Source organism: Nicotiana attenuata, unplaced genomic scaffold, assembly GCF_001879085.1.
Source record: "Nicotiana attenuata strain UT unplaced genomic scaffold, NIATTr2, whole genome shotgun sequence".
In the NCBI taxonomy this organism is placed as follows: Eukaryota; Viridiplantae; Streptophyta; class Magnoliopsida; order Solanales; family Solanaceae; genus Nicotiana; species Nicotiana attenuata.
The window spans coordinates 537,774-560,865 of record NW_017670389.1 but is presented as its reverse complement, the minus strand read 5'-3'; the positions used below and the strand labels follow the sequence as shown (position 1 = coordinate 560,865).

At 36.7% G+C, this 23,092-nt stretch overlaps 1 protein-coding gene and 1 long non-coding RNA gene across 2 annotated transcripts; both read left to right on the top strand.

The window, feature by feature from the left end:
• The first annotated feature begins 400 nt into the window (after positions 1 to 400).
• LOC109238736 lies at positions 401 to 3,999 on the top strand. The gene is made up of 9 exons (XM_019405208.1): positions 401 to 642; positions 1,011 to 1,087; positions 1,401 to 1,629; positions 1,755 to 1,909; positions 2,010 to 2,055; positions 2,137 to 2,228; positions 2,327 to 2,423; positions 3,027 to 3,083; positions 3,342 to 3,999. The coding sequence occupies exons 1-9, from the start codon at positions 505 to 507 to the stop codon at positions 3,450 to 3,452; spliced, it is 1,002 nt and encodes a 333-aa protein (XP_019260753.1). The 5' UTR covers positions 401 to 504; the 3' UTR covers positions 3,453 to 3,999.
• Positions 4,000 to 8,631: 4,632 nt separating this feature from the next.
• LOC109238735 lies at positions 8,632 to 17,342 on the top strand. The gene is made up of 4 exons (XR_002069809.1): positions 8,632 to 8,804; positions 9,806 to 9,952; positions 16,638 to 16,726; positions 16,895 to 17,342. It is a non-coding gene; the product is annotated as an uncharacterized LOC109238735 (long non-coding RNA).
• Positions 17,343 to 23,092: the final 5,750 nt, after the last annotated feature.

The following is a 23,092-nucleotide window of genomic DNA, read 5'->3' as shown; positions in this document are numbered from 1 at the left end:
TGATTATTTTTGTCGTCTACAATATTTACTTTTTTCAGATATCAAGAATGAATTAACTTCTTCTTTCCAAAGTAGTCATCGGAGTAAAGAGCGTAGGAGCAGTTTATTATATTTTCAATAAGCAAATTAGATTAATATGGTCAATTTTATTGTTAATTAATATTAAAAGATGAATTCCTTAATATATGTAAAAAAAAAAGTCAAAAAATTACTTAAAGTGAAACGAAGGGAGTATAACAAGAAATTAATTTTAACCGTAAAATAATAGTAGTAGAAGAAGAAGAAGACTAGTAGTAGTAGTTGAAATTCGAAGCCAAAAAGGCAAAAAGAGGAAAAAGAGAAAATATAGGAAGAAGAAAAACAACAAAAAGAAAAGGGAAAAAGGAGGAAAAGCAAAAAAGGAGAACGTGCGTGCTGCGTGCGTATAAATAGAAAGGGCAATGGCCTGGAGTTGAGAATGAAAATAAGCAGAAGGTGGGTGTTTGGATTGGAAGTAGGGGAATTATGGAAAATTTACATGATTCCAGCAAAATAGACGAAGAGTACCGGACGCTTCCTCCTCTTTATTTCATTTTGACGTTAATTTGGTTCGTCTCTGTCTGTTCCTGGACTTTCAATACTTGCAAAAACCGCCATTTTCAGGTCAATTTCCTTTTCTATTTCTCTTCTTTCTTTCCACTCTCACTTTTGAATTAGTTTCTTATGTTTTTTATCATTATCTGATCAATGTTTTTAGCTTAACTTTTGGTGTTAAAATATTCGGTCAGTACAATATTTCGGCAGTCATGAATTTGTTCGTTCTTTATAAATGATTAAGCTCCTCTAAAGGAATTGTTGCCTATATGATTTGTCGAGGTTTAATTTTATTCGTTAATCAATTTCTCTGAGTTATGCGTTTGGCAATCCTTTTTTTTCTTTTTGTGCAAATAATTTAGTAGTTTTATTTATCTTTTGGTGTCGAGCTATGGAATTTCTTTCTATAATCTTGTCGTTTATGTGCACTAGAACAGACGAACAGATTGCAATGGACGCTGGCTTCTGTTCCACTTATCAAAACTCTGCAACTTACCCTATCTTTCCTCTTCTGGTAAGGCATTTATGCCATTTATTCTTGTTTCCCAAAATTTGACTGTTTGATGCAAATTTGTGAAACAACTAGTCAATCCGAATTGAGAACTGCTTTTTTAACTACTTAATCATGGCCTGCTAAGGTCTCTTAGATGATAGAATTTCCTAACATATTAAAAGTTTTTTAAATTTAACACCTTAGTTTATGTTCTCTAGCTATTTCATGAATAAAACAGATGTATGTATATTCATTCTGAAGTTAAACTTGCTCATTGGATGTTCTACTGCTTCTACGTTCTCTTATTGTTCTTCTATTTGACGTCGTCTTGCAGGTATTCATGCTTTTATCATCACGTGTGCTCTCTGTGGATATCATTTGGTGTCTATGTTACAGGAGTTCTCTTCCAAACAGTAACTTTTGTTTCATTCCTGCTCATTTCTTATGGATACTGCATCACGTGCGAGCGTCTTTCAATACAAGAGCGCCGCATGACAGCTGCTCTCGGATCTATTTTCTACTTGACTCTTGTCGGCTACAGAGCTTCTGTACCCTATTTCTCTGTGAGTCCACTAGGTTGTTCCCACTTGAAAGAGTGTGCAGCATTGCCTACTGCATTACTGTTTTTTTTTTCTTTTCATTATTGCTCACACCTGATATTGATGTTCTATAACTGTGTATAATACAGGTACTTCTCACACTTAGCTATTTCGTTTCATTTTATGTAATATTCAACCACATATCACAGAACTTAGTAGTTCTGCAAGAACAGTTGACCTTTATAGAAGATGAGGAAATCCCTGCAATGCATGAAGCAATCTACACAAAGTACATAATGCTCAAGTATGCAATATTCGCTTAGTTTCATATGGTACCCTATATTGCTGGATTCAGTGTTTCATAAATTATTGAGCTTTAATTTTTTATCTGTGTGATTGTACAGAAAATTTCAAAATGCAATGCTTATGTTGGCAGTGGCAGAACTGGCGGTATGGACACCCACCTTTATTGTTCTTAGTAGTCATTTTCTACTCTAAAATCTTGTGATAATCAGGTATTTTAATTGCCAGATTCTGATAAATGTGGATAATTCAATACATAACTATTGGCTCCGATTGTTGGTACGAGAATGGGCACAGTTCTCTATACTCTCTTACATTGGGTAAGTGAAAATTTGAGTCAATTTTCTGGTTATTTTAGTTGGAAAGCTTCCTTCTCAACTTGTAACCGGAGAATACATTAAACTTTTGTTTATCTCAGGTGGACCTTTAGGTCAAAGGACTTGGCACCACGCTTTTCTGTTATGCCTGTAATAAAGTCTATTGGAGAGAGAATGGTGCCTCCCATCTATAGCATTGTAAGTCTCTCTATGATACCAGAATTCTAATTGCCTTCTTAGAGTTGACTGAGCTTGATGAATATTGTCTATCTTTTGTCTGAGGTTTGATATTAGCGAGGACAATGGAAATGGAATGAGAAGATCATGATCTCCTTGTTTGAATGGAAATACTAAATATTAACAAGAGCATAAATGAGAAACTTGATCAGTACATAATGATTTCTCAATGCTCCTTTCTCTTTCCTGATTCCTCGCCCCTTCTCCCACATATTTGCAAGACCTAAGCCAGATCCTTATCCCGAACATACCCCTGCCGACTACCCCCAGCAAGGAGTAACTGCATATAGAATAAATGACTGTAGCCTTAGTTCCTCTTTTCATTTTCAGTGCAAATTTTTATTTGGAATGTCTCGTGTGCAGCCTTCTTTTTGTAGTTTCCGTAGCTTCTTGTTTTGCTATTTAACTTTAAGTAACTTGGGACATGAGTTAATGAGATCTCAACATAGACATATGGCTTGTCTAGTAGCTGGATTAAGGTGTATATCTCATAGTATCTACTTACAAACAAACATACAGCTGTATGATTCCCCAAATCTCTGATCTTTAATTGTGCTACTGCAGGAGATGGATGCAACTACTTTTAAAGACTTCAGTAGTCATGGATGGCACATAGGGGTGGTGAGTATTCATTTGCCTATAGGCTAGAATTGTTCTCAAGTTTTCCCTACCCCACATCAGGCTTCAGAACTTCTTTGTACTGATGTTATTAATTGACTCTCAATTAGAACTTATTAGAGTTTCTTCAATTTCAACAAGCCAATTTCCTTCATATATATTTCATGGCTGAATGGTTCTTGATATTTGTCGCAATTATTTTGGTTCAGCTGGTTATATTTGATATCCGTATTCTGTACTAAATCAAATTCTATCTTGCAGCCAACTTCGTCCAAAAAAGGAAGCTTAAAGAGTTCGGTTTTAGTGGTAGTTCAGCACCCCCATATGTGTAGGTTGACACCACTTGACACTCATTCTCATAGAGTAGCTTAGCTACTTATGCTGCAGATGTATATTATTCAATTGTTGCCAATCGGAACAGAAGCACGTTTCCGGATATGTGGCACATCAATATCCATCTACTATAGGAGCAGTATTACGACCAGTATTTTCTGTAAATCCTTGTACACATTTCTTCTGAGGAAACCTAAGAAGTTTTCGGCTGTAAACTGTACATTGTTCCCTGGATATTGCCTGCTTCAGGAATCCATTTTTGGGGGTAGAAAGCTTTTGCTTTGCTGCAAACACACTGTCCCTCTAGTTTGCAGCTTTGTAGTTCCTTATTTTCGTTACTGCTATTATAGTTCCTATGAAAAGAAAGGAACATTGACTGATTCAAGTGATGAATATTCCTCAAGTGTCTGGACCGTGAAGTGCAGGGCTGTATTTCCAATAATTAGAACATCAAGCAAGAGTTTGCAATCCGACCTTGCAAACCTCTATATGCAAGACAGCAAGAGCATTTCTTGTTTTCATGATGTGATTGCAATGCTAAGGACTACAATGGAGAATGATGTGATTGCAATTTCTCTATTAGACATTTGTGCTGTCATTTACCAGTGTGTTTGTTTCTAGGAAATATTGGTAAACGTTCTGGAATTTGGGAAGGCACTAAAGAGAGAATTTAGTGTTCCGTTTCTTTTAGGGTGAGGGAAGCTGGCCGCTACGCTAGGGAGAATTTGCAGGGAAAGGCGATATAAATAAAACTTAAGTTTTTTGCAAAATGAGCTCGACAACATTTCAACTTTAAAAGTTTTTTTAGCTCGTTTTAAGGACTTCTAAGTTCAGTCCCAGTCAGCTTATCGATCACAAAGGTTATAAAAGATTAATATCTTGAATTAAGGATTACAAAGAAAAATGAATCAAATAAAAAGTTAAAAATATAGACAACGGACCCTGAATTAGAGTTTCAGAATAAGACGTCGCTGGTGGCCTTAAGCATGCTGCTGTTAAAGGTATATTTGAGTCACCGAATTGGCATTTTGTGCACCATGCTTATACAAATCTTTGTGGTAAAACTCAATGTGTTTGTGTTTTGTCAATTATTTTGTTTTGTTAAATTAAACCTTTCAGAGCTAGACGCTCTACGTGGTCTTTTCTTGCTAAGGGGCTTAGTGGACTTGAAGAGAGGAGCCCTGTAACTTTGGCCAATCTTTTCAGCTTTCGGTGGTTCAAGTTGATTTTAAACGGTAAATAAATATCTTTAAACGTAAATAAATACTTCTCAATTTACTTTTATTTGTCCATTATATTAAAAATGCAGTTTCACTTTTACTTATTCATTTTAGCAAATCAAGAAAAAGATAAAAAAATATTGTAGTTTTATTTTATCATTAACAGCTCATTTCCTAAATTATTTTTCAAGATCTTTTAAAATACTATCATTATGAGTATTATAAATTTATTCCTTCTTAAGGGGAGTGCAAAGTCTGTTGTGGACAAGTAAAAGTGAACAGAGGGAGTACTTGCACTTAGTATTTTTATTAAATCGAATATTTAGTCATATGAGTCACAAATTAATCTTAGCTTTTTTACTCTTTTATTTTTCAAGTATATTTTGAAAATATTTTTTTTGAGCCGAAGGTCTATTAGAAATAATATTTCTATCTCACACAAGAGGTAAAGTCTGCATACACTGCACTATTCTTAGATCCCGCTTGTGAGTCACACTATGAGCCCGTTTGGATTGACTTAAAATAAGTGACTTTTAAGTTAAGTGCTTAAAAGCACATTATAAATGTTGGAACTTGTTTTATAAATAAGCAGTTACGTGTTTGGATAAAAGTGCTGAAACTGAAAAAAAGCTGATGAAGTGTTTGGTAAAGAAGTGCTGGTAAACACTTTTTCTTGTTAAAATGACTGAAATATCCTTAAAGTTATTAACATTATAAAGAAGATGATTACTATAATATTTATTCGTTCATAGCTTCTCATTCATCAACCCCTTTCCAAGAATCCATTAGAAATTTCAAGTTGAAATCTTCAAAATTAATCCTTTGTTTACTCTAAAAAGAAAGCAATTGGCCAAAGAATGGAGATAGTTAATTATTCTCATCATTTGTCATAAACCCTCTATACGTTTTCTTTGTTAATCAAATCCATTCTTGAGTTGCTGCTGATGCTATTCTTGAGTGGAAAAATGAAAACCCCCAAAAAAGATAAAAGAAAAAGTTGGCAAATTAGCCACAAAAGTCGTAGTTACGACCAATAAAATTTACAGAAATGAGCAGTATATATATTTGGTCTAATATTAGTAAACCAAATGTAAAAGTGTTTTACTGAAAAATAGGAGGGGCGCGTAAACAAAGAAATGAAAGGAAAAGAAAAAAAGGGAAAAATAATGAATGAAGTGTAAAGAAGGAAATGAAAGGAAAAGAAAGAAAGTTATGGAAGAAGACGAAAAAGAAAGCAGAGTACGTTGTAACAAGAATGGAGAAGAAGGCTGCTGCAACAAGATTGGAGAAAAGAAAAAGATGGTATGTTGTAGGGTTTTCTACTGAGGGGTAATTTCGGAATTAAGAAAAATTATAAGGGATAGAAATGTAATATATTTGGTCAAAGCAATATGGCTTTTAAGCTAATTTCGAAAAAGTTGGGTTTTCCAACTTATTGTTATAAATAGAATTCTATTTAAGGTGAATGTCTATATTTAGAAAGATTTTAGGGCTTGTTACTTGGTGGCTAAGTCACTTTTCCCCTATAAATATAAGGGTTCTATTCCATTGTAATTGATCCCAAATCAATAAGAATTCTCTCTCTCTCTTCTTTTCTCTGCAATATTCTTCTTCTTCTTTTACTGTTCATAACACGTTATCAGCACGAGACTCTAACCAATTAAGTAGAAGCTTTGGGATTGAGCACAATGATTGTCAATTCTTCCATGAACTTCCTTCATGATTAAATTCTGGATTTAAGGTAAGTATTTCACCTTATTTTTTCTCTTTTAAATTTTTGAAATTCTATAATTTGATCTTATATACAAGCAAAGACGATAAATCTTGATTATAACTCTAATAGAGTTTGTAAAAAATTATAACCACGTGAAGTGATAAATTTTCATGCCTTGCCATGATCAAATTCATGTATGATTGTGGGTACAAGAAGTGAAAACTCGTCCCATTTAATTTCCTTCATTCTCATCCCCTTAAGAGAATGTGATAGTAATATGTGATAAGTCTGAAAGAAGATAAAATTATTACTATGAATGTATCAATGGATGTGGACGTGGCAACAGACGAAATTATAACCGTCATCATTGTGATAATGAAATAATAAGGATGATCATAATAATTCGTCACTTTGTGAAAGTAATATTTGTCATCGATTTGACATGAGATTTTATAAAGCACATATAGATGATTATGGTCCATTCATGATGTGAATGTGACAACATTTGATTTATGAATAAACATTCATTCTTGGAAGAATATGAACGTGCTAGTGGTAGTGAATATACCACACCCACCTCTAGAAGGAGGTTTGAGATGATATAAGAAAATATTGTCATTATTATAGCATGAATGGTCATTGGTCACGTACCTATTGTACGCCAAAATATTTTGGCAATGTGATTATTAAAGGACAACAATAATGCAAGAAGCATATCTTGCATATAATTTTGATCATGACCATAATGGTATAACTTTCTCCTTAAAAGAGATATTCAGCATATGGATGTTGATGAATGTGATAGTACAAAATTAATTGAGAACTCTGCAAGAGCCAATTATACTATTTTGGAGAAACACAATTGATTACCAATAAGGTATTGTGTTGTAGTAAGTCTCGAAGAAACTTATTCAGTTTCCAAAGTATAGCGAAAGAGGTTGGTTATATTGACACTATAAATATAAAGAAAGATTATATATCTTCTATTACTACAACTTGTAGCGGGGTAATATGTATGTGAAAAGTTACCCGCTTTATTCTCCAGTTTGTACTACATAAATAAAAGAGTACCAAAATAAAGTGGATGTTTATTGATATATAAACCCATATCATAATAAACTTGGAGTTTATTGATAATTGCACGTGTCATGGTGTAAACCTGAACTTTATCAATATTGATAATTTATCAAGTTGGCATAACTACTTTAGCCATATCAATTTAAGTATGATGTGCAAAAATAAAAGAGAGTTCATATGGGCAAATATTAAAGAACTAGAAAGTTCTTTACGAATTCTCCTACGTTGCTTGTTCTTATTAATTAATAGACCAACTAAAATCGGGATTGAATCCCACGAATGCTGGAAATATCAAAGGTGAATATGAGCCCATTCATCTTCCATGTATACCACATAAGATGCATTTATGAGATGGTTACATGTGCGATTATTATTAACCTGCAACCTGGTGTTTGCGAGGTATCTTGCTCAATAATTTAATTTAGAGCATAATTTTCAGATTTTTTATTCAAGATAGTTTATCTTGATAAGTTGGTTTACATCACAGTTGGTTTAGCAAAATAATTTATTGAGTGCCTCCACTTAATAGCTAAACTATTGCTTATGAGAACAAAGTTATCTATATCAGTTTGATATAGGTTATATACGAAAGTATATTACATTCTCCCCTCACAAGTGGTTCAGGTTGAGGAACCAAATAATTTCATCTTATTATTATTGATGTGCGGTGTATATTTTGATTAACATCATAACGCACAAAGATGGATTCTCAAAAGTTGAGGAAACAAGTTAGTTTTTCTAACATGAGGGGGAGACATGATAAATAGTTGAGAAAAAGTTATGTGGAATGAATTATCATTTGTACACCTAAATCCTCGAATAAAATAATATGAACTTGAAGTTCATAAAAAAGATAATTCATTTGCAATATATTGCAACGCATGCCAGACGCATTTGCTGGCCCAAATAAAGTAACTATATTTTACTACAAATGCTCCTATTAGAATAAGTCCTAGAAGGACAAAATCTATGGTACGCTTAAAGTGTATAGACAAATTGGTTTTCTATACGAAAAATAACGGATACAAAAAAAACTGACATTAATTGAAACTATTTGGACCAAAAATGACAATTGGGCCTTTTTTAATAGATATTTTGTTCTGGGCTATTTTTTGTTAGAAAAGTTTGTAAAGTGACATAACTGGTAATTTCCCAATATAATAGAGCAGTAATACGGATCAAAATCTATTAACATCATTGAGACCAGCCCATCTTGTCTTCCGGAGACCGGAGGAGTTGGGCCACCAATTGAAGCCCAGCAAAAAGACTCTTTTGCTCCTCCCGGTAAAGCTTCTCTGCTCCGTCTGTTATCAGACTTCCGAACGAAATCACGGTGACGACAGCAGGATACAACAATCAGCGTCTCCGGAATGAGTGCAGGTGATTTTACTCTCTATATAGGCTTTTTGCTTTACTTCTCTTATCAGATGCACACCATTTTTATAAGAATTTGTCACGAGTATGTGATTTTTCATTGAGAAGTTATCTTTTTTTTTTCTTCATTGAGAATATATTCAAAGAAGCACAGAATTAGCTTTACTGTATTTTGCACTCACCTACTTAGTAAGTGATGTAACAAAATTCATGTCAAGCGGATTATGATGGCATACTTAAGTCCAGAGTAAGTTTGACTGAATTCTTTCGGTGTTCCTTTTAGTCTCTAGTAAATTAGACAGAATGAATACTACGGACCGTTTGCGCGGGCGGGCTGTTAAAAACAGCAAATTTGCTTTGCCGGGTGGGGCGGGTTGAAGTCTTCGAGGGTTTGCCCCGCAACCGCACCGCCCTGCGCCATTTGCCATCCCTAACTACGGTATATCTGATCTGTGTAACATACCGGGAAAACTTATTGATATGTATGGTGTGTGTGTGTGTATGTGGTGCTTACTTGATTATTGATATTTAACATTTTGAGTTTGTTCCTCAACCTATGACTGTAACAACTATTTTTAGTTTTCACCATATACGCTTGCCAATCATTTATGCGAAGGAGTTAACTTTTTATCATTCTCCCTTGTCATTAGAGCAAGGCTTGAAGCTTGCAAAGTAAATGGCTTGATTGGATTGGTTTCAGCATCATATTTTGTTATTTGCCGGGTAAAAAGCATCGTATTCCCTTTTGTTTTTTGGAAGGTGGCATTGTTACCTCAATGAGGTCTTGATATAATATGAAACTTGTTGGAACCAAATTCTGAAGAAAAGTTGCATATGTTGCCAAACCTATTTGATGTCTGAAGTTTATATGATATCAGCTTCTTATAACTAAACAGACGTACAATCGCGTGCATCGAATAAATTCTCTTTTCTCTTTTGAGCTAGTGATTAATGAAATTGGAATCTGTAACAAACCAGTTTTTCTAACACTTCTATTACTTCAACAGTGACAAGAAATTACAACTCAACTCAAGACTATTACAGGAATTAGAGATACTAAACTGAAATACAAAAGATAGAGAAGAAAGGATGAGAAGCTCAGACTCAGAGCAAGGAGATCAGAGGATACAGACACTCGGAGAAAGAAATGAGAAGTAGACCTTTTACTCAACAATATGCATACCCTTTTTACTAACTAGTAGTATTTATCCATTTTCTAACCCGGGTCCCATACATAACTTGCTAAATTTACCAATATGTCCTCCAAGATGTTATTTTCATTCATAACAATACCCCCATCCTCAATAAGAACCTTGTCCTCAAGGTTCGAGTAGAACAACATTGATATCATAGCGATGATTATACTAAGACTTGAATGTGGATCAGGTGTTACATCAATAAGAAATGGGTCTGAAAAACGGCTATCAAACAGTTCCCATGAGAATAATGTTGCAAAGCACAATGCTGGAATATGCAACTCCTTTGAGTCAGCTATTAGATATAGAGCAACAGTTGGGATCTCACAAGCTGACTCATGAAAAACCATATTGAACTTAACCCCATCTAGTTTGGCAACACATTGTTCCATCACCCATCCATTGACAACAGGATATAATCTCTTCAGAGCCTTCTGGAAAGCATGGTCTCTTAGGATAATGGAAACTAAAACAAGGCTAGAAACAATATTTTTAGCAACTGTAGCTCTTTTGTCTAGACACCAATATTTACAAGCATGATGGTAAAGTTTAGAAAGGTGCCTGGCAGATATGTGCAGTTTGTAGACAGAACATTCATGCTCAGATATCACTGAATAATGAACAATTTCAAGGGCAGCGACTTTTCTCAACTCCTTCTTAAATTTGTCAAGCCTTGAATCCATTTCTCCAATCTTTTGCTCAAAACATGCTTTATCTTCACCCTCACANAAAAGCTTAAAGCAAATTAAAAGGGAAAAGGCAAGTAAATTTACGGGTAATAAGTATACTTTTACAGCATACTGTTATAGTATATTGCAAATTATTACAGTATACTACAACAATATATTGTATACTATAATAGTATACTGTTGCAGTATAACTATATACTCCTATAGTATATTGTATACTGTAGCAGTATACTGTTAGGTAACTGTGTTCTTTTTCGATTATTACAATATACTGTTGTAGTATATTATATACTATAACAGTATACTATTGTAGTATAGCTATATACTTCTACAACATATTGTATACCATAGTAGTATACTGTTGGATAACTGTGTCCTTTTTCGATTTTCAGCTAAAATTTCTATCTCGATCACTTTAAATCAGCTCCAACTGTGATCAAATTTCAGTATGAACTTCCAGAAGGTATTAGTCCTCAACTCAAATGCAAAGTTTATTACTCCCTCATATTATTGATCAATCATTATAGTAACTAAAAATCATTTGATCAATCACCCAAAAAAAGATTCAACAACATTAGCAAAAATCAAAATGTCCCTCGATTCAACTCGTAGGGACCCACAATTTTGCAGGTTCTATTAGCAAAATCGAAAATGTCCGAGTTAATCATATCAATAATTACCACACAAAATCTTTTCAATGCAGAGGTCCAGAGTAACTTAACAATGCGTATGAGAAGTAACAAGAAAAACCACCTGAAGGCACTGATCAAATTAAGGTTTTGATTGGCGTGGAAAAACACCTAAAATGTAGTTTCCTATTTCCTCTGTCTTCAGCAAGCAAAGGGGAATTAGCAAGTCAACGATGTTTGAGCTGTAAAAAATTATACTTTGTCAGAGATTAGTGACGATAACGAGTTGGAGAAGCAGTTGAGCTGGGGGATAAGCCGCACGTTCATATTATTAGGGAATAACCGGGTAAATAATTTGGGTCCCATAGGTAGGAGTAGTAAATAGTTTGGGCCTGGGCATTAAAGGGTAAATAGTTTAGAATTGATGGGTATAAAGTGAGATTTTCTCTGTAAAAATTGCATGGGGTGCCCTATTGTCGCCCCTTTTTAACTTATACCCGTTTTATTTTTTTCATTTGCATCCGTACCCATTTTTTAGTTAAAAGCGCTTTAAAAAGATGATTTTGCCCTTCTTTAATAAACTGTAGACTGCAGGACGAAACTTCAGTATGTTTTAGTATAGAGTTTTAGCAAATGAACTAAATAACTTCAACATGTATTAGAAAAAAAAATTAGAAAATTACATAGTGCAGGACAAAAACTTAAGCATATTTAGACTGAAGTTTTAGCAAGTGAACTGAAAAACTTCAGCTTGTTTAGACTGAAGTTTCGGATAAAACTCAGGACAAAACTGTAGACTGCGTTACAAAACTTCAGCATGTTTTGGTATGAAGTTTTAGCAAATACTAAAAAACTTTAGCTTATTTAGACTGAAGTTTCGGATAAAACTCAGGACAAAACTGTAAATTGCGTTACAAAACTTCAGCATGTTTTGGTATGATGTTTTAGCAAATGAACTAAATAACTTCAGCATGCATTAGCAAAAACTCTTTAGAAAATTGCATACTGCATGATAAAAACTTAAGCATGTTTAGTCTGAAGTTTTAGCAAATGAACTAAATAACTTAAGCATGTTCAGTCTGAAGTTGTAGCAAATGAACTAAATAACTTCAGCATGTTTAGACTGAAGTTTCGGATAAAACTCATGACAAAATTGTAGGCTGCTGGATAAATAACTTCAGCATGCATTAGCATGAAGTTTTAGCTTCAATGTGAAATAACTTCATGCAACATTAGCATGAATTTTTAGCTTCAATGTGAAACAACTTCATGCAAGTGTGATTCTGAAGATAAATTTGGACAAGTTTCAGGTTTTTTGATAAAGTTGCTGAGAGGAGAGGAAGAGATCTTTTTTCACGAATGGGGTTGCAAATCACACGATTAATGCGTGATGTCAGGGGTGTAATTATCATATTATTACAAATTTTTTATTAGTTGGCTACTAAATCAATAATTTTTAAAATAGGGTACAGGTTAAAAGGTGATGCAAATATAGAGTACGGTTGTAAATCCCCAGTTCCTCACCGGCCTAGCCGTAGAGCCGCCCCTGATATAGTGTAACAAATCAATTTTTCAACACTTCTATTACTTCAACAGTGACAAGAAATTATAACTCAACTCAAGACTATTACAGGAATTAGAGATACTAAACTGAAATACAAAAGATAGAGAAGAAAGGATGAGAAGCTCAGACTCAGAGCAAGGAGATGAGAGGATACAGACACTCAGAGAAAGAAATGAGAAGCAGACATTGTACTCAACAATATGCAAACCTTTTTTACTAACCTATTGGTATTTAACCATTTTCTAACCCGGGTCCCATACATAACTTGCTAAATTTACCAATATGTCCTCCAAGATGTTATTTTCATTCATAACAATACCCCCATCCTCAATAAGAACCTTGTCCTCAAGGTTCGAGTAGAACAACATTGATATCATAGCGATGATTATACTAAGACTTGAATGTGGATCAGGTGTTACATCAATAAGAAATTATCAAACAGTTCCCATGAGAATAATGTTGCAAAGCACAATGCTGGAATATGCAACTCCTTTGAGTCAGCTATTAGATATAGAGCAACAATTGTGATCTCACAAGCTGACTCATGAAAAACCATATTGAACTTAACCCCATCTAGTCTGGCAACACATTGTTCCATCACCCATCCATTGACAACAGGATATAATCTCTTCAGATCCTTCTGGAAAGCATTTCTCTTAGGATAATGGAAACTAAAACAAGGCTAGAAACAATATTTTTAGCAATTGTAGCTCTTTTGTCTAGACACCAATATTTACAAGCATGATGGTAAAGTTTAGAAAGGTGCCTGGCAGATATGTGCAGTTTGTAGACAGAACATTCATGCTCAGATATCACTGAATAATGAACAATTTCAAGGGCAGCGACTTTTCTCAACTCCTTCTTAAATTTGTCAAGCCTTGAATCCATTTCTCCAATCTTTTGCTCAAAACATGCTTTATCTTCACCCTCACAGGTTGTCACGGTGTTGATTATTTCATCATCACTACCAACAAAATAGCGACTTCCACCACGTGCATCCACATTCCTTTCGTTGTTGTTTAAGTAAAATTGATAGTTTGATGCCTTGTACCGCCATTCATATTTAGCACATATACTATCTTGCCTGTTGTTTATAAACAAGTCAAAACAAAAACTATCAACCTCGATTCTTTGCCCTGTGTCGACCCAAATGCAGACCTGGAAGTCATTGAGCTCAACTCTTGACTGGTTGTTAATTGTTAGTATAAGTCATCGCTTATATTCCATGTGCCAGTTCTTGCAAACTTTGTGTTGGTCTTTTGAAAATTTTGATCGAACAACTTCGGCACCTTGTTTACTACCACTTCAGCACCCGGTTTCAACTCTATCAAGTCGGATGAAGGATCTTTTTCGGCACTATAATACTGATGAAAAGTTGGAGATGTAACTGTCAGTATCTAATTAAATTTCAGAATGTAGGAATGTAAATACCATTTTGTTCGTGATTCCACACTTTATTCGTAAAGTTAGAAAATGCGAATGAGCAAAACTTGCCGGTCAATCCCATCAATAGTGGTGCCTGCATGTACTCAGTATGACTGGTTAGACTCAAGGTCTTAAAATTCTCGCCAAGAATAGTAACAGGTCCACCAAGGTTCACAATGAATAGATCCGCTCCGGGATCGAATGGGAATCGAATTACGCAATCCTTAACTAGTAACAATTGATTGAAAGTTGAAACCAGTTTACCACCATGATCCAATACGTACTTAAATGTTGTCCTGGTGTCTGCAAGCTGAAAGCTAATCAGTGAGCCTGTTTCATTCCATCCAGAAATTTTGTCGAACATTTGGCCATTGCTGAGTTTTGGACCTAGCGTTTCTGTATGAGCAACACCATCGGGTACGGGAATTGTGTTGCTGTCCGGCTCGATTAAGTGTTCTAGCTCGAAAAAATTAGAAGCACTCTGTCCATAAGGCACTGCCAAGGGAATAGCAGAAAATGCATTTGCACCTTCCTGCATCAACTTAGCTTTACAATCAAGATCCTCTGTTGCGTCTACTAAGTCTGCAGGCTTATTCAACGATTCCAAATCGTTTTTCATCGACCATAGGGGAAATATAAATTTCTGAAATATCATCATGTGTTACAGCAGTCGTGGTCGACTTGGAACTGTCATCAAACACCTTGTCTTCGTCAATGGCGGACTTGTCCCCATCATAGAATAGGGCACCAGAAGCATGAAGTTTAAGGACGGGTAGATAAGGGATTGAACCCACTGTGGAAGGAAAATGAATGCTGGAAGTTGCCGTTTTAATTATCGTTCAAATCAGCAGCAAAGTTTGAAATAGAGACGTGGGCATCTGTGCTTTTCCACGCTGCTTTAACAGAAGAAGTTTCATTCACTGCTTTGGCGAAAGCTCTAGTAGGCATTTCATCGAACACATGCTTCGCTTCTGAGTTTCCCACTTTGAGTGTAGATTCTAACCCATAGAAGTTGGACCTGAAGGGAGATACCTGGGCTTTAGACGAACACAAAGTAGCATAACTAACGTCGTGAGGATAAGCCAGGGACGAATCAACCACACTCCTATTGGAATCTGCGAAGGTCCATTTTCGAAATCGCAAAAACAATTTCTCCTTAAAGTGGTTCCACTCGTAGAACTGTTTGTTACGATGTAGCCAATCAAACCAAGCGAGGGCCTCACCTTCAAGGTAGAAGTAAGGAAGAGGTAACCAGTCTTCCTCGGAGAAGCCAAGGAATTTGAAGTAACGCTCCGCCCAATAAACCCAGCTCTCTGGGTTACCATTGCTGAATTTATCTAGTATCACTGCTGCCATTGAAGTTCGAATCGATGAAAGCACCTATGTAACAAACCAGTTTTTCAACACTTCTATTACTTCAACAGTGACAAGAAATTACAACTCAACTCAAGACTATTACAGGAATTAGAGATACTAAACTGAAATGCAAAAGATAGAGAAGAAAGGTGAGAAGCTCAGACTCAGAGCAAGGAGATGAGAGAATACAGACACTCAGAGAAAGAAATGAGAAGCAGACCTTTTACTCAACAATATGCATACCCTTTTTACTAACCTAGTGGTATTTAACCATTTTCTAACCCGGGTCCCATACATAACTTGCTAAATTTACCAATATGTCCTCCAAGATGTTATTTTCATTCATAACAGAATCAATGTACCATGGAAGACTAGGGTTCACATCATAGTAAGCTAAAAAGGTTAGGTTACTTATTCCCATCTATCTAAGCTTTTGGTGGATAGAGTTACCCATTAACTTTGTTGGTGAGAAGTAGCAGTACCTAGTGATTAGTCGTGGTGTGTACAAGATTGTCGTTATAAAAGAAATCCTGGCTCTTATTTCACCAACTATGGTATGATTCTTTGTCCTCATTGTGAAACTTGCGGCATTTTTTTAAATAACAAAACTGGAAGCCAAGAGGATGATATTTTGATAGGAAGTTGGAATTAATATAGTAAATACTGTATTCTTTTCTTTCTAGAAAGCAAAAAGTTTTTCAAATGCCTTACTATGAAAAAACACAATGCAAAGGCATTTTAGACATTTCAAGGCATTTCTGGAGGGACAAAGCTAAATAAGCAATTCAAACTAATTAAGTGATAGTAGTATAAAAGCTTCTTCTTTGGAAGCACAAGGAGGTTGAGCCTATTCCAAAGCCACATGTAATGTGCAACAACCTAAACCAGAGGGAGCAGCATGCTTTTTGGTCCAATTTTTATGAGTATTTGTTTCGTAATTCTTTACTCGTCTTTCAAATATTTATTTCACTTCATTGAAGGGGGAGCATTTGGAGGAAATAGAGGACTGAGACCCGTTCCACCAGAAAAAGGAGTTTTTCCTTTGGATCACATGCATTTATGTGACGTGGTAAATTCCTTTTAAAACTCTCATAGCTAATTTATTTTGGTGTTGCCTTCCGCATCTCGCTTCCTATTTTTGCTAAGAAAGATGGAAATTCATCGTGATAGAGCATAGGTTTTCCGTGGGACATTCAATTCCTTTTTCTTATTTTCTGTTCTTTTTGGTCTATTTTAGGAGAAGAAGGAATACCTCAACTGTCTTAAATCTGCTGGGCATAAATCCGAGGAGTGTAGACACCTCTCCAGAAAGTACCTGGAGTGCCGTATGGAGAAGTAAGTCCATTAGTTTGGCTTTGAATACATTTTAGAATATTTAATTCTTCTATATCAACAACAACAACAACAAAAACCCAGTGTAATCCCACAAGTGGAGTATGGGGAGGATAGTGTGTACGCAGACTTTACCCCTACCTTGAGAAGGTAGAGAGGTTGTTTCCGATAGACCCTCAGCTTTAATTCTTCTATATCTAGTATACTTTAGCACACAACTTGATGTAGTCACCAAAGGTCTCAGTTGCTTTGGTCATTGCACTATTTTGTTTTCGAGTTTGTATAACTTCTTAGAACTAGATTATTCATAAAGCCACCTATAAAACTTGGTAAAAAATTAAATTCATCTTCAATATTTTCAATATGTGCAAATTTTGCCTTGGGATGTGTCTGAAAGATGAATTCCTACTTCAAAAAATCTAAATTTTGTCCTTCAGCGCATAAGGTGAAGAGTTTGCTAATGTAAAAAATGATCAATCATCTAAGATGGTCTGAGCAGTTAATTAATATGATCATGCTCCTATCAGAGGATGATGGCAGATTAGTTGGAACCACGACACTTATTCCTCTCTCATATTACCCGATGGTGCAATTTCAAGTTTTCTTCTGTTAGGTGTTTTAATGAATAATGAGAAGCATGTCTAAGAAAGTAATGGATAGTGCAATTTTGGTGCTTATTTTGAAGTTGTTGCAAGTTAGCCCCCGCATGAGTCCCAGGATCCCAGATATTGGTATTTTAGGTGGGCCATCTTGGGTTCCAGCAGTAGATGCTCAATTTGAAGATGTCACGACCCCAAACCGGCCCGGTTGTGATGGCGCCTCTCGTGAAGACAAGGCCAGCCGACACAACACTCACATCAACCTTTAAGCATTAAAAATCATTTTTGAGCCTTTAATTAAACAATGTTTCATAACAACTTCTGAAAATAACAATGCGAAATAAAAATACAAGCCCGACATCGGGGTGTCACTAGTCATGAGCATCTATCCCGGTCTGAATACAACGACAAGTCTAAAATAATGTACTAAATACAGTAATAGCAATGTCCAAAAGGGAGTGGTGCTGCGGACGTCATGCAGCCACCTGCTAACTCTGAAGGCTCCGCGCCTGAACCAATCCACACCCGCGACCAGGTTCCGATATACCTAAATCTGCACACGAGGTGCAGGGAGTAATGTGAGTACTCCAACCCAGTAAGTAATAAGAGTAAATAAAGACTGAGCAGTAGGAAACAATGAATCCACATTCACGTTAGGCTCAATAAACACAACAGGCTTTCGGATCATAATACGAGTCAACCTCTCCTTTTAAAACCCAACTTTTAGTAAAAATCATTTTGAAATACCTTCCAGCAGTTTCAATAGGGGTTCAATACCATTTAAAAGAATAATAGCGATTAAAGCCATAATCGGCCCCTCGGACAAAGCATAGTTCATAAAACAGCCCCTCGGGCAAAACAATATTCATAAACACTTCATAACCGGAAAATCTTGGTGGAAATAACCAAATGCCAAATCAGTGATTAGTTTCTAAACATCTCATAAACCCCAATTAAAATAAAGGTTGTTTTGAAAATATTTGTTCAACTTTCCGACAGAGGCTCAGTATAAAGAAGAGTGAAAGCAGTCGATAAATCAACATATTCGATAGAAACTCACAAAAAAAAGGAGTGAAAATCAACAAGTTCATAAACAGGCCTCTCAGGCAAACATCACTCATTTGCATGTATATAGTTATCGCCCCTCGGGCTAGTCTCTCTGCCACTCGTGACTCAACTCTTACCAGTCAGTGCTCACACTCAGCACGCACGCTCAATAGGTACTATATAGTAACCGTTGCGGCGTGCAGCCCGATCCATATATATATAATAACCGCTGCGGCGTGCAGCCCGATCCATATATCGCTGCGGCGTGCAGCCACCGACCGGTCGTTTTGAGCTTTTGCACCTTGATCGCCAGTTCCTGGGCATGACTTGCCCCGTGTTATGCATTATGACTAATGTAGATCGTTGGTTTTGGTTTTCAGGAAATTTTGCAATGAATTTGAAAGAACAGTTTTAGTTGAAAGGTTTGAATTTGAAAGGTTTGACCAAGAGTTGACTTATTTGTATATGAGCTCGGATCAGAGTTTTTATGATTTGGTTAGCTTTGTTAGGTAATTTATGACTTAGGAGCGTGATCGGAATTGGTTTTGGAGGTCTGGTGTAGAATTAGGCTTGAACTGGCGAAGTTAGTATTTTGGCGAATTCCGGTTGATAGGTGAGATTTTGATCTGAGGGTCGAAATGGGGTTCCGAGAGTTGTTGTAGCTTCGTTAAGTNGACAAGAATTTCAAGAATGTGGAATTTTTCCTAAAGGTTCTACAGCCTCTCGAGGAGAAATACAGGCGTCCGCGTACCGCTCCACGAGACTCTACTAAATCGGCTCATGACTTGCGAGACCTAGTAACCTAGGCTCTGATACCAACTTGTCACGACCCCAACCCTGGTCGTGATGGCGCCCAACACGATACTAGGCAAGCCCGACCAAATCAACACTTTCAATCCCTCATATAGAGTTCATTACCTATTAACATGGTTTTAAAATACCAAATTAACATAAGTATAAATCTGAAACAGTGAATACAATGTGCAGAAAACGTAATATCATCACTACAAAGCCCACCGATCCGGTGTCACGAGCCAAGAGCCTCTAATACAGTTTGAGAATCAGCCTAAACAAAAGATAGTCTAAAATACTGAAAGTAAAGAGGATAGAGGGAGAAATCGGGTCTGCGGACACCATGCAGCTACCTCGATGACTCCGGTGAGATCTGAATAGCAGAGATAGCTCAATCTACGCCTCTGGAATACCTGTATCTACACACATGGTGCAGGGAGAAATATGAGTACTCCGACTCAGTGAGTAATAGCAATAAATAATGACTGACGGAAAGAAATCTTGTAAAAAGCACTAGGCAATTCTATATCAAAGCAGAAAGAACATTTAAACAACAAAAAAATGAAGAAGTCAGGTAAAAATCCTTTAAGCCAGTACTCAACTCATTTACTTCTCACAATAACCGAAAGTATGATTATATCGCTGCGGCGTGCAGCCCGGTCCGTACAGTATACTGCTGCGGCGTGCAGCCCGATCCATATATATATATATATATATATATATTGCGGCGTGCAGCCCGATCCAATAATAATATATACTGCTGCGGCGTGTAGCCCGATCCAATAATAATAGTCGACTGCGCTCACTGGGGGTGTGCAGACTCCGGAGGGGCCCCTACAGCGCAAGCGCTATACTACTGCGGCGTGCATTCCGATCCATATGAATGTACTGCTGCAGCGCGCAGCCTGATCCACATAAATATATATACTGTTGCGGCGTGCAGCCCGATCCATAACATATCAAATACCCTCACTATGGGGTTCTCAACCCCTCTCAGTTACTATAAACACAGCCTCTCGGGCATACTAAGTTAAGATAGGGATCCCAGCCCACATATCGNAGTCAATATAGACTTGGCCTCTCGGGCCCACTCAGCTAAGACAGGGTTTCCAACCCCAGGTGTTCCTCATTTGGATTGCCAATTTCCAAAGCCGGTTCATATTATGTTTAACAGATAAGAACATGACTGAGGGTATGATTTTGACAAGTGAAGTGAAGTCAACTAGTACAAAGTACCCCCTAAGGGTTCTACAGATCGGCACAAGGCCCCAAACATGGCAATTAACCAGATTATACTGATATTAATTAAGTCTCAGCTAAAAATACAGTAGAGTCATCAATCGGGATGGACCGAGTCCGAATCCCCAGCAGTAACAACCCCATGCTCATCATACAGCGTGTGTTTCACCTTAACATAGCACCACATAGTGCAAATCCGGGGTTTCAAACCCTCAGAACGTCATTTATAACTGTTACTCACCTCAAGCCGGCCGAAATCCTAGCTCGCTTTGCGCTTGCCTCGCAAATCAACCTCCTCGTGCGTAGAATCTGGTCAAAACCACAAGGAATACATCATAATGGGCTAAGGGAGCATAACCCAATCGAAAAGACTCGAAAATTATCAAAAATCACGAAGTTGGCAAAATTCGAGCCCCGGGCCCACTTCTCGAAAAATTACAAAATTTGCATCACCGGATTCCTCGTCTCTCCACGAGTTCATACATATCAAATTTACCAAAATCGGAGTTCAAATGCCCCCTCAAATCCCAATTTTTCATTCCAAAACCTAAGCCCTAGTTCTTCCAAATTTTTACTCAATTTCCAAGAATTAAAGGTAGATTCTTCAATAAAAATGATGTTTCTAGACCATAGGACTTACCTCCAATTTATTCCCAGTCAAAACCCTCACAAAATCGCGTCAATAGCTCCCAAGCTCGCTCAACAATGGAGGAAAAATGGTGGAGCTCGCGGATGAAATAAATCCTTTAAACCTTTCTGCCAACAGCGATTTTCGCTTATGCGGTCCCACTTCCGCTTATGCGGGACCGCTTCTGCGGCCAAAAATCCGCTTATGCGGTCTTCACTTAAAAATCCAGACTTCGCTTATGCGACTCGAACTCCGCTTCTGCGGTTTCTCTCAAAACTGCTTCTGCGGTACATTGTCCGCTTATGCGGACCCGCTGAAGCGACCAACTTCCGCTTATGCGGAACTACCCTAGCCCATGCCTGACCACTTCTGCGATCGCTCACCCGCTTCTGCGGAACCGCTTCTGCGGTCCATTTCCGCAGAAGCGAAAATACCAGATACCAGCAATATCAGACCTGAAGAAACCTTCAAAAACTCTCTTTTAACCACTCCAATTCACCCCGAGGCCTCCGGGACCTCAACCAAAACACCAACACAACCTAAAAACCTCATACGAACTTGTTCCAATCATCAAAACACGCCAGACAACACAAAAATCATCAATTCACCACGGATTCAAGCCTAAGTTTATCAAATTCTTCCGAAACTCACATTCGATCAAAAACCCAACCAAACGACGTCCAAATGACCTGAAATTTTACCCGCACATCCAAAATCACCTAACGAAGCTACTGCAACTCTCGGAATTCCATTCCGACCCGCGGATCAAAATCTCACTTACTAACCGGAATTCGCCAAAGTCCAACCTTCGTCAATTCACGCCTAATTCTACACCGGACCTCCAAATTCAATTCCGATCGCACTCCTAAGTCACAAATCATCCCCCGAAGCTAACCGAATCACCGGAATTCACATCCGATCCCTCTAACTAAATAGTCAACTTCCGGTTGACTCTTCCAAAACAAGCTTTCCTTAAAGAGACCAAGAGTCTCATTTCCATCTAGAACCAATCCAATTCGACTCGATCACCTCCAATACCGATAATGAAGAATAGAGAAACATAAAAATGAGGGAAATGGAGCGGTAACTCACGTGACGACGGGCCGGCTCGTCACAAAATAACTCAGATCAATGAATAATGTCATGAATTTCTTTTCATAGAAATCGATGCGCATGAATGCCAAGCTTGAGAAGAAGAGATACCCTGTAGAAATATGCTAATTTCTAACATTAGATTTTGTTGAGTTCTGAAACCCAATCTAACGTTTTAGATTCTTAAAACTAAAAAACTCAAAAATCAACCGGCTTAAATAAAATCTGCTACTATTCCCGGTTTAATCAGTTTGCTGTATTTCGAATTTCTTATCTAGTTAGCTGAAAAGACTCCAATATAGAATAGAGATTGAGACATCTCTTCCAATTAGACCAGATATTAAATATCCCGCGACTTTTAGAATTTTTATTTGAAAATGCTTTATCATACTCGATTGTGACCGTTGTAAACGGCATTTGCTTATTAACCAAAATTAATTCCTATTAGAAAAGACTTGAGTATTTATCTATATCTATCTATATCTATATCTATCTATATCTTCTATATTATTATAAAAGCACGAATAATTTAAGCTAAATATTGAACGATTAAAATATTCTTAAAATATTGATCACTTTTATAACCATAAATATTTGTATAATTTAAGGATATAATTATACTAGAATTCTATTACGATTTAAACTGTACAAAAAAGTTTTTTGTATAGTGTAATTGAAAAAACGTGAGAAGGTGGAATTCTCCTGA